Genomic DNA, 12,127 nt, shown 5'->3' on the forward strand with positions numbered 1-12,127 from the left:
TATTTTTTTTTTTTTTTTTTTTTCTTAATATTTCAAATAAAAAAAAAAAATATATTCAACTATTTTTTATTTTATTTTTTTTTTTGTAAAAAGAAAATAATTCTTACTCTTTTTACTTATCCTTAATAAATTCTTCATTTTTGAAGTCGGTACTTTTTTATTTCACATTTGGTTATAAAAAGAAAAAAAAATATGATATTTATTTTAGTTATTTTCTCTTTTCTTTTTTTTGTATTTATTTATAGTCATACTTTATTATTATTTTTTTTTTTTTTTTTTAATTTGCTTTTATTTTATGTATGGATATGAAAAAAAAAATATATTCCTGATATGTTATTTATCATATTTTTTTAACATAATTATGTTTTTTCTCCTTTTTTCTTAGTATTTTTCTAATTTGTTTCTCTATTTTAACGCTATGATTTCAAATTATAATTCATTTTTTATTCATTATTAGTTTTATAAATTAAATATATCACAACTGTGTGAATACTTTTTATTTTAAAAATGAAAATTTTCTTTTTATTTTTTTTATGTATTTTTTTAAAAAATGTGATTTGTTATATAAAGGAATTAAGTTTTCAAGAATTTCAAAAAATGTTAACAGTAGAAAAAAATAATCAGAAGAAAAATTATGTTTTAGATAGTTCATTAAATTATAAAAATGTAAAATTTTTTCAAGATTATCTATACATACAAACAAATAACGATTTTATTCTTTATATCTATGCCAAATGGGATACTGACTCAAAGTACTATTTAAAAAAAAAAAAATTTTATCTCATATTTTTAAAATTTATAAAAAAGTATAATAAGCAATACATAAAACTTTAAGTAATAAATGTATAAAATTATTTTATTTTTTATTTTTTTTAATATTTTTTGTAGTAACTTAATAACAGTTTTCAGAGAAGTAGCAAGAGTATTAAATGAAAATAAAATAAAATTAGATTTTTACATTTTTAACATAGATAAAGTGAAAGATCTTTGTAATTTCTTGAATATCACTACCTTACCTTTAATATTATATGTTTCATCAATTCATAAAAAAAAATATAACTCTTTACTTTATAAAGTTTTCAACTCAAGTAAAGATGTAAAAATAAGCAATGCATTCAAGTAATGAAAAAACAAAAAAATAATATTTGTATTTTAAGTTAAATTTATTTTAAAAATACTTTATTAAAACTTTATATGAAATATTAAATATTGTTGTCTAATTAAGTTTTTTATATACCTAATTATTTTTATAAAATTTATAATTCTTTTTAAGAAAAAAGTTGTCTCTTTCAAAGTATTTATTTTCTATGTTCTTGTGTAAATATCTTTTATATAAGTGCTTATAATATTCTTTTAATTTCTTATATATATATATATTATATATATATATATATTTTTTTTTTTTTTTTAATTATTTATATATTTTGTTCTGTTTTTCGAAGATACAATGGTGATATGTATTGTTACGATCATATAGCAGAGTGGATTGAGGCGCATTATTATTTTACAAAAATGATTACACGAATTAAATATTTATTCTACGGAAAAAATAAAATGTGATTTTTTTTTTTTAATATTGCCTAATTTTTCTTTTTTTTAAAATATTTATTTAAAATTCTTGGAAGTTTTATAAAAACTTGACATAAAAATTTGTTTATTTTTTTTTAAAAATTTCTAATAAAAAGATAAATTTTTTAAAATTAAATATTTTTATAAAAGTAAAAAACAACATTTGATATAATTTAAAAATATATATACAAGTTATAGTTTTATGCAAAAAGAATGTCTTTTTAATAATAATCAATACTTTTCTTTACATCATTCATGCATAAATGTGCATAGTAACAATAAGATAGTAATATAAAACTATATATAATTATATATTCATTTTTAAAAATACATATATATATATATATACCGAATTTATATAAATATAGTGTAATATGTAAACAAAATATTTTTAATATGTATATATATAAGTATTTATTTTTAAAGAAAATTTTCATATTTAAATTTGTAATGATTTAAATTTGGAGAAAAAACATGATTTTATAAAATGCTTTACTATATAATAGAGCAAAAAAAAATTAGGATATTATGCCTAGTTATACTTTATTACTTTAGTTTCCTTATAACAATTCAAGCAAATGCAAACGTATGAAAATATTTGAAGTAATTATATATTTTATTATATCATTGTTTTTTTAGTTTAACAAAAATTGAAAAAAAAAAAAAAAAAGATTTTAATTATTATTTTGTAAAAACTATTCATATTTTTCTAATATACCTTTTATATAAAATCTTCTTTAAGGAGAAGAAAAATATCAATTTTACTTTTTTTCTTTTTTTTGCGTTGTAGTAAACATATGCGTATAATCTACTATTGTAGATAGTTTAAATGTATAAAACAAATAAGAAAAGCATGCATTTACATATATTTATCTTTGAATATGTGTTACTTTTTAGAATTATATGTTGAAAATTCACGAACCATTAAAAAAATTAAAAAGAGGAAGTACTTATAAATATGATAAACGTGACGTAAAAAACATTATGGGTATGAAATAGGAAAAAAAAAAAAAAAAAATTAAATATTGTAAAAATATATAAATATAAATATGAATTTATATATATATTCTACGTAAAAATTCTAAAAATATGAAACTATGAATTTATTGATATGTTTTATAAATATTAATATTAGATTTCTCTTTTGTATCTAAAAATGAGGTGAAAGAAAAGGATCCACACGTTGAAAAAGAGAAAAAGGAAGATGATAAATCTTTAACATTGGAAAATGAAAAGAAAAACAAAGAAAAAAAAAACAAGGATAAAAAAAAGGAAAAAAAAATAAATTTAGATGAAATGGAAGAACATATAAGTGAAGATGAAGAAGAAGAACGAGATGAAGAAATAGACACCATTAAAAAAAAAGGAAAAGAAAAAGATAATAGAAAAGATGAAGAAAAAAATGAAAATAAAAAAAAAGCAAAGGGAGATGATGAAGATGAAGATGAGGATGAAGACGAAGAAGAAGGTGAAGGTGAAGATGAATATGATGATGAAGATGATGGAGAAAAAAAAAAAAAAAATGAAAATGAAAAAAAAAATAAAGATAAAAAAAAAGGAAATGAAAGTAGTGAAGAACATCATGAAGAAAATAATGAAAAAGATAAAAAAAAAGAAAAAAAAGAAGGTGAAAAAAATAATCCAGAAGGAAAAGAAAACACAGAAAATTTAAAACATGATGAACAAAAATCTGATATATATCCTATCATTACTAATGGCGCACAAAACATGACACCAACTTTAGAAAATAATATGCAAACAAAGGAAGAAAAAATTACTCCTGAAAAGGATACGTATGTTTATTTTTATAATTTATTTAAATTGATTGAAAAAAAAAGAAAAAAAAAATTTTAATTATAAATTAATTTTATTATATATTATAATATTTATTATAAGTATTTCATAATATATTTAATTATATATTTTTTTTTTTTTTAAGATATTATATATATATATATATATATTTTATTATATTTTAGTTTTTATATTTTAATTTAATTTTTCGCATAATTCCGTTTTTCAGAAAAACAAATGAAGATTTACATATACCTGAAGATATTAAAAAAAACTTCATGAAATTACTAAGAAGTGTTGTTGAAGTTAACAAGAATGATTTAGATAAAAAAGAAAACACTCATTTCAGAGAGGGCGAAGATAAAAACCATGGAGTATCACCATTACATGATAAATATAATAATGGAAATGAATTACATAATTCTTTATCACTTTTAAATAAAATTATTGAACATTTTAAAAAATATATGATTTATTATGCCATAGGTTTCATAGTTTTTTCTGTTTTTGCATTGTCCTTGCAATGTTCAGACGTAAGTCATAAAAGAAAAAAAAAATATAAAGATAAGAAAAAAGACAGAAGTAAAATTTCAAATTATAGAAGAGATATTCATAACTAATGAATATGAAATATTTTAAAGTGTATATTTAAGAAAAAAAAAAAAAGAAAAATACATTTATATATATACAAAATTTTCGTAAATATATATATATATATATATATATATATATAACTAAATGTATATTTTAAAAATTTCCAATACATAAATTTATATTTATTTTCTTTTAGTAGATTAAATCTTTATAATTTTTCACGCACGTCTCCTATGGTCATTAAATTAAGCATTTGAGAAATAGAAATATGTGGTTTTTTCTATTTTATTTTTTTATTATTTTTTTTTGTTTACAATTTGTCACTCTTTTATATTCAATTTATAATTTCTTTTTGTTCTATAAATTTTTTTTTTGTTTTTTTTTAGTTATTCAATTACTTTTCATTTTTTTAATTTTATATCTTTTTAAGGTTTTAAAGAATCAGTAGTTATTCATATATATCTTTTTTTCTTTTTTAAATTTTGTTTCAAACCATTAGAAATAGATAACTTTATAATTTTATTAAATTCAATAGAAAAAAAATAAAATAAAAATGATGAAAAGAGAAACTCATTTTTAAGAACAGTTTTAATATTCGTATAAGGAAAAAAATTACTAAAAAAATGTTTTAATAACTATGTATTAAAAATAAGGTAAATTACTTTTCTTTTTTACACTTGAATACATTAAAATGTAATTTCTTCTAAATGGAAAGAATATGCAAATTTAAAATGTTTTCCTTTTCAATTTTTAATTAGAATAAAAACAAAATGCATAAAAAAAAATTATTTTAAAAAATATGTATATATATATATATATATTTATTTTTACGTTCATTTTTAGTTTACCTATATTTTATAAAACCAAAAATCACGTAATGATAATATTAATGAACTACACAGTGCTTTATTTAAATTTTTTTTTTTGTATACATTAAACATTATTTTATTTTTTTTAATATAAAAAAAAAAAAAAAAAAAGACAAACAGAAAAAATTATTTAATAATCATTTAAAATAAATAATGCATTCATGTGTAAAGAATAAGTTTTCTTGAAACAAACATAAAAAATATAAATTTAGAAGTTTTTTGTCTTGAAAAAAAGGAAACAAAAAATATAAAATAATAAAGTAATAAAAAAAATGAAATATATGATTAGTTATTTAAAAAAAAAGAAATTAAATATTATTATGAATAAAAACATTTAGAGCATTTTTATTTTCACTTGTATAAACGCCTACTTCAGTTACAATATAATTTATATATTTAAGAGGGGTAACATCATTACATATATTAGCTACATAAAATGATTTATCATTATTTGAATTAATTTTATTTATATGTGAAAAAACAGAACTAAATAAATTAGTTTCATTATGTTTATCTGTACAAACATTTTTTATATTAATATTTCCAATAGAGTTACAAATAGAATCACATATATTATTACAAGAAATTTGTTCATCTTCATTTTCACTTTGTTCCATTTGTGAATTAAAATTATTTATCTTAGCATCAAAATGATTTTTAAAATTTAAAGAGTATGTATTTTTTTCACTGAAATTTTTATCATTACCTAAATTAAAAAATCCTTTATTTTTTATATTATTTTTATTATCTTTTAAAACATCTTGAGAATTTTGCTTATTATTGATAGAAATGCTTATATTTTCACTTTTAGATTCATGAGATATACTTATTTGTTGTTTTCGTATATTTTTTGTAGATATATTATTTATATCTTTAAAACTTCCCATAGGTAGATTTTTATCTTTTTTTTTTAAACTATTTTCTTCATCTTTATTTATTAAATCATTAGGTTTTTCCTTTATGATAGAAATACTTTTTTGTTCCTTATAATTTTCCATAAAAAAAAAGGAATTTTGATCCTTACTTATACTTTTATTTTTAAAAAAAAAATCATTTGAATTTAAATCATTTTTTGTGTCAGAATGAAAGGAATAATTGCTAAATTTTATTATGCTACAATCATAATTTTTATTAATTTCACTTTTTAATAACCCATTTTCAGAGACAATATGATTAATAGTATAATCTTTTTCTTTTTCTTTTTTATCGGTTTTATTTAAATTTTTTTGAGAATTTTCTTTATTTAATTTAGAAGAATATTTAATAGTTGGTTTATTAAAACTAGAAACATTATTGAATAAAACATTATTTGTTTTAATATCATAAAAAGAGTTAATAAAATTATTTAATTTTTTATTAAAAGTAGAACCGTATTCTAAATTCTTTTTTTTTTTTGATGAGCAATTATAAGGATTAGCATGATGATAATGATGCATATAAATATAGTCATAAATATCTAAGTTATTATTTATATTATTCATGTTAAAACTATCAATGATAATTTTATTACTTATTTTATATGTTTCACAAATAATGTAAACATTAACATTACTTATATTAGCCAACATACATATAATACTAGTTCCTACATAACCATAAACACTATTATGTATAACTGCATCAATTCCTAACAATATTTTGGTACACCTTTTTATATTATAAAATAATCCACTAATTAAAGTGTAAGTAACAGATATACCTAATTTTGTATATAGTTTTATATTATAAGAATTTTTATATGGTTCTGAATCTACGAGAATTATTTCAAAATTTTTTCCTTTTTTTTTTGCTTTTAATATAGATAAATATATAACATAATCAAAGGTATATATTAATAAAATATCATTATCTTTAATTATATGTTCAGATATATGATTTGATATATTTATCGATGGAATTACTATTTTTGTTCTAATATAATTATTAATATTATTTATAATTATTTCTTTAGTTTCTTCTAATACACTTTTTCCTATATGTTCACTTATCATATTTTTAAACCATCTAATAACTTCTCCCATACTAACACTATGTTTTTTGCACATAATAATATAATTAATCTCCTTATCTATTACAATTTTCATGTGCCTATTAATTGGTTCATAGGGAGGTAAGGTATAATCTTTTATGAATGATTTTAATGCAATTAATAAATCAACATTCCTGTGGTTATGAGTTGTATTACAATATTTATTAAAAAATATTCCCGTTCTTAATATATTTGGATGAATTTCATTTTGATTTAAATCTAATAAGATTTTATCATACATATTTATTTTATCAAATAAATCAAAACTATATACATCTATGTAATTTACTTTTTCATGCGATAAAAAATGATAATGGTTAACATTTATAAGATTTAATTTTACATTTACAAAATTCTGTATAGTTGATGTGGAAAGCTGAGTTTCATCCATAATAGAAATATTATGTTTTGAATTAGAACTCAATCTTGTTTTATTACTTACTATGTTTGACTTTACAGATTCTGATAATACTGTTTTACTTTCTTCTTCTATTCCTTCTCGTTCTTTTTCTCCATCGTTTTTTTTATTTTCTTCCCTTGTTACTCTTTTTTTTTCTTTTTCTTTTTTTTCTTCTGATTCAAATATTTGTTCACTATTTTGTACAGATTTTGTTAAACAGTAATTAAATGATTTAGTATTAGTTTTACTATTTATTACAGATTTATTATTATTACTTGTATTATTATTATTATTATTATTATTATTATTATTATTATTATTATTATTATTATTATTATTATTATTATTATTTGAGTTATAATTTTTTATTTTATTTGATTCCATTAAATTCATTTTTTTTAAATTATAATAAATATTATAAGCAAAAGAATCATCCCCATCACTACTATATACATTATCATCCTGTGAGACTACTTTTTTTTCATGAAATGGTTTACATATCAAACATCGATGCTTAAAAAAGTAACGACATTTATAAATATTATTAATGATACATAAGATCGAATAAAACGCAGTATTTCTTTCATTGTATGGTTTAATAAAGCTTTTAAATAATGTGTATAAAAATGTTTTCTTATTAATATTTTTATTTAATGTAGATAATCTTAAATATTTTTCATTTTTTATAAAACTTTTCTTACATTTTTCCTTATTTATCTTTCCATTTACTTTTTTTTTTTTTCTTTTAACAAATGTTAAATATGATTTATCATCCATTTTTTATCCATAGAATGAAATAATAACAATTATAATGAAAAAAAAAAAAAATAAAATAAAATAAAATAAATAAAAAAGTAAACAATGTCAATAATTTCAGCTAAAATTAACTAATCATATATATATGTAATGTATAAAAAAAAAATACACCAAAAAAAAAATTATATATATTATATATATATATATAAATAAATATTATAATTTTCTCATTTAATATGTGCATAATTAAGTAAAAAAAAAAAATAAAATGATATAAAATAAAATAAACACACAAAGATATAATAAAAAAAAAAAAAAAAAAAAAAAACAAAAAAAAGAAAAAAAAATGAAAAGAAAATATAAGTTTTATAGAATATAAGAAGTAACAAATTTTTATCTTATATTTAATATGTACCTTCTAATTTATATCTCATATGATGAATATTATTATATATGCAATATAGTTGATAAATTGAAAGTAAATTTTTTTTTTTTTTTTTTTTTATTACACATATTAATATATATTTTAAAGTGAAAATAAAACTTGCTTATTTTAATAAATAATATTATACATATATATATATATATATTTTTATTTCTTAATTTTTATTATTTAATAATAAAAAATAATTTTATTTTAAAAAAATTTTCTATACATTTTATTAAAACTTTTTAGCTTTTGTATTTCACAATTTATGAATATAAAATTTATGTTTAAAATAGTAAATATTAAAATAAATATTAATTACATCATTTATATTCTTTTAATTTATCAAAATTATTGAATTTATATAAGAAATAAAGTATAATTTCTCTATAAATTTATTTTTTTATATTTAATATAAAAAATATTTATATACATTATAATTTTATTTTACATACTCGTTTTATTATAAATTATCTTTAACATAAACATAAAATCATTTCAAAAATAAAATCCATAAGCGTTAATCATGAAAAAAGAATCCTTCAAAAGCTAAATAAACTAAAAAAGTTATGAAAATTCACTAACAACACATACATTTCAGTTTTAACAGCTTATAGAATGAATAGAATATCATTAAGATAGGAATACTATATATAATATTTTTTTTTAATTTTATATAAAAAAAATAATGTAGCATATATAATTTCTTTTTTCCAATTTTTATGGTTTTAATATTTATATTTAAAAATATTATATTTTATGGAAATCTAAAACTAAAAAACAAAGACTAACAATAGTAAATTAATATGGCAATATTAATTGTTTTCCTATTTTATTTTCGTTTGTATTTTTTTAATATCATTAAATTTTAAATGATACTTCAAATAGAGATTTTAATTTTGATTTGTGAAAATATTATAATGATCATTTCTAATATCATAAAACACTTGTTAATAATAAAAAATGAATTATATTATTTGTGAAACTTAAAAATGTATACTCTTCTTTTTATTTCATTCATTTATTTTTTTTTTTTTTAAATAATTTTAATATTTTATATATAAAATATAAATCTTAAAAACATAGTAAAAATACTCTTAGAGATTAAAAAAGTATATCATTTAAAAATATTTCAATTCTATAAAATTAAAAACTTCTGCAAAATTTATATATATATATATGTTTGAGTTAATTATATAAGAATGTAATATATAATATATTTTCTAAATATTTCTTTACCTACTCTATTTTATCTTTAAAAAAAAAAAAAATAGTAACATGTAAATATATAAATTTAATTAATGAAAGAATAATGTGCAAAAAATGTAACATATTTCATAAAATTTATATATATATGTATTTTATTATACTTGATATAATAAGTATTAAAAAAAAAAAAAAAAAAAAAAAAAAAAATTAGTAAAACAATATATATGTATTAATTTTAATATTTTAAAAAGATTAATTTATCATACTAGTAAAAATATAAAAGAAAAAATCTAGAATAAATAAAAATAATTTTAATTTTTAAATTTTATTTTCTTATATTTTCATAATTAGAAATGAACCAATCAATAGTTTCTTTTAACCCTGAAGTAATATTTTTAATACATATATTTAAAATAAAAAAAGTTAATAGTACAATTATATCATTTGAATTTAAAAATATTTACTCATTTAGTAATTTTTATTCTATTATTATATTTAACCTTTGTCTAAACAAGTAAATTCAAAAGAATTTTCCAAAATTTTCATTAATTTGTCATTGCATGATGTCTAAAAATTAAATTAATAAAATGTATTATGTAAATTTTATACTTTATTTTTTTTTTTTTTTTTTTTTTTTTAAATAATAATATTAAATTAAAACCTTCTTATGAATTCCATTGTCCTCTGTTGTGTCAAACTAAAGGAAAAGAAATTTTTATTTTAGATTTTTTTTTTTTTTTTTTTTTTATATATTATTTTTCTTGTATCACATTTTATTTATATTTTTAAATTTTTTTTCAAAATTTTATCTCTATATTTTTACCAATACATCATTATTAAAATTTAAATAACATTTAATTTTGTTTGCTATTTCTTTGATGGTCAATTCTAATAAAAAAAAAAAAATAAACAAAAAATAAAAAATTTCAATAAAATATAAAAAAAAAAAAAAAAAATTAAAAAATACATGCATACCATTAGAAGGAATATTAGTTGATAATATAACATTAAAAATATTATCTTTAATAATCGTTAAATTTTTAGAATAATAAGTGTTTAGAATATAATATAATATTTTACTTATATCTTTGTTATATATAAATTGTCTAATAGCTGTCCCATCTCCTGGAAGTTTTACATTAGTATTATTAACTACAAACAATTAGTAAAATTATATAAAATAAGGAATTATAAAGTAAATATGAATCTGCATATAATATTAAAATAAAAAGAAAAAAAAAATTTACCTTTAGCTAAGTACATCTTATGAATAATAGATGGAATTACATGACCATCTCTTACATTAAAATTATCATATTTACCATATATATTTGTTGGTATTATGCAAATCCATTCATAATTATATTTTTCTCTGTAGAATCTAACCATAACTTCTAAAACTCTTTTTGATAAACTATATCCCTCATTACTTAAATGACATCTACCATCATGAATTTTTTCTTCAATTAAAGGTAATTCACATTTTTCGGGAAAAATGCAAGTTGATAAAGTAAATATTCCTCTAGTAATCTGTAAGATAAAATAATAATAAAAAAATTTTAAAATAAAGAATTCAAACTTCAATAAAATATTTTACACACATATACTTTGTCTTTCTTTTAACTGGATACAACTATTCTATTTATAAATTTTTTTCCTTTTTTTTTTTTTTTTTTTTTTATCTCTAGTGTTTTAATTAAATATATATATATATATATATTATAGTTATATATATATTAAAGTTATATTTTTATGTCATTATTTTATTTTTTACAGAATATTCATGGCATAATTTAACTACATTAGAATTAATGTCTAAATTATTAGTTAAAAAATTCAAATTATTAGACTTATTGGCATATAAACCTCCTACATGTGCAGCGAAATGTATAATATCAGTAAATTTATTTTTTTCAAAAAATTTTTTCGTTTCTTCATAATTTCTTAAATCACACATTTTAGAACTTAAAAAAATATATTTTTTTATTACATTTTCATCATTTGAATTAATAATTATCTCATTCCCATTTTCATTAAAATCATGATTTTCATTTTTTATAATTTCACGTAAGCTATATCCCAATAAACCAGTACCACCAGTTACTAAGCAAATCCTTGACATCTTAAAATATTAAAAAAATATAATAAATTATATAAAGAAATACATATAAAACAATTATATTTTATAAATATAATTTGTTATGGTACTAATGAACATGCTAACTTAACATTCAAAAAATTAATAATGAAATAAATTATATTAAATGATTAGGAAACATCATTTATTTCTAAATAGTTAATTTATATGATTAAAAAATAATACTTAATCATTGTATTTACTTTTTCCTTTTAATAATGCTTAAAAAAACATTCTATTTATATTTAAAAAAAATTAAAGATTTAGTTTGCTTTTTTTATTAAATACTATCTCATACTATTGCACAAGGCTAAAAAAAAAAAAAAAAAAAAAAAAAAAAAAC

The 12,127-nt window shown here is 16.6% G+C and overlaps 4 protein-coding genes across 4 annotated transcripts; 2 read left to right on the forward strand and 2 right to left on the reverse strand.

Moving 5' to 3' along the window:
* Positions 1 to 507: 507 nt before the first annotated feature.
* PGAL8A_00389900 (conserved Plasmodium protein, unknown function) lies at positions 508 to 1,560 on the forward strand (the record flags this gene model as incomplete). Its single annotated transcript, XM_028670245.1, has 3 exons — positions 508 to 752; positions 889 to 1,119; positions 1,443 to 1,560. 3 exons carry the CDS (start codon positions 508 to 510, stop codon positions 1,558 to 1,560), a joined length of 594 nt encoding a protein of 197 aa, XP_028527016.1.
* Positions 1,561 to 2,056: 496 nt separating this feature from the next.
* PGAL8A_00390000 (conserved Plasmodium protein, unknown function) lies at positions 2,057 to 4,156 on the forward strand (the record flags this gene model as incomplete). Its single annotated transcript, XM_028670246.1, has 5 exons — positions 2,057 to 2,155; positions 2,467 to 2,557; positions 2,705 to 3,362; positions 3,593 to 3,896; positions 4,154 to 4,156. The coding sequence occupies 5 exons, from the start codon at positions 2,057 to 2,059 to the stop codon at positions 4,154 to 4,156; spliced, it is 1,155 nt and encodes a 384-aa protein (XP_028527017.1).
* Positions 4,157 to 5,134: 978 nt separating this feature from the next.
* PGAL8A_00390100 (initiation factor 2 subunit family, putative) lies at positions 5,135 to 8,032 on the reverse strand (the record flags this gene model as incomplete). The annotated part of the gene is made up of 1 exon (XM_028670247.1): positions 5,135 to 8,032. The coding sequence occupies one exon, from the start codon at positions 8,030 to 8,032 to the stop codon at positions 5,135 to 5,137; it is 2,898 nt and encodes a 965-aa protein (XP_028527018.1).
* Positions 8,033 to 9,972: 1,940 nt separating this feature from the next.
* FS (GDP-L-fucose synthase, putative) lies at positions 9,973 to 11,769 on the reverse strand (the record flags this gene model as incomplete). Its single annotated transcript, XM_028670248.1, has 7 exons — positions 9,973 to 10,028; positions 10,148 to 10,214; positions 10,309 to 10,344; positions 10,471 to 10,535; positions 10,623 to 10,799; positions 10,895 to 11,177; positions 11,422 to 11,769. 7 exons carry the CDS (start codon positions 11,767 to 11,769, stop codon positions 9,973 to 9,975), a joined length of 1,032 nt encoding a protein of 343 aa, XP_028527019.1.
* Between the last annotated feature and the right edge of the window lie 358 nt (positions 11,770 to 12,127).

The sequence above is a fragment of the Plasmodium gallinaceum genome, assembly GCF_900005855.1.
Source record: "Plasmodium gallinaceum strain 8A genome assembly, contig: PGAL8A_v1_108, whole genome shotgun sequence".
NCBI classification, from domain to species: Eukaryota; Apicomplexa; class Aconoidasida; order Haemosporida; family Plasmodiidae; genus Plasmodium; species Plasmodium gallinaceum.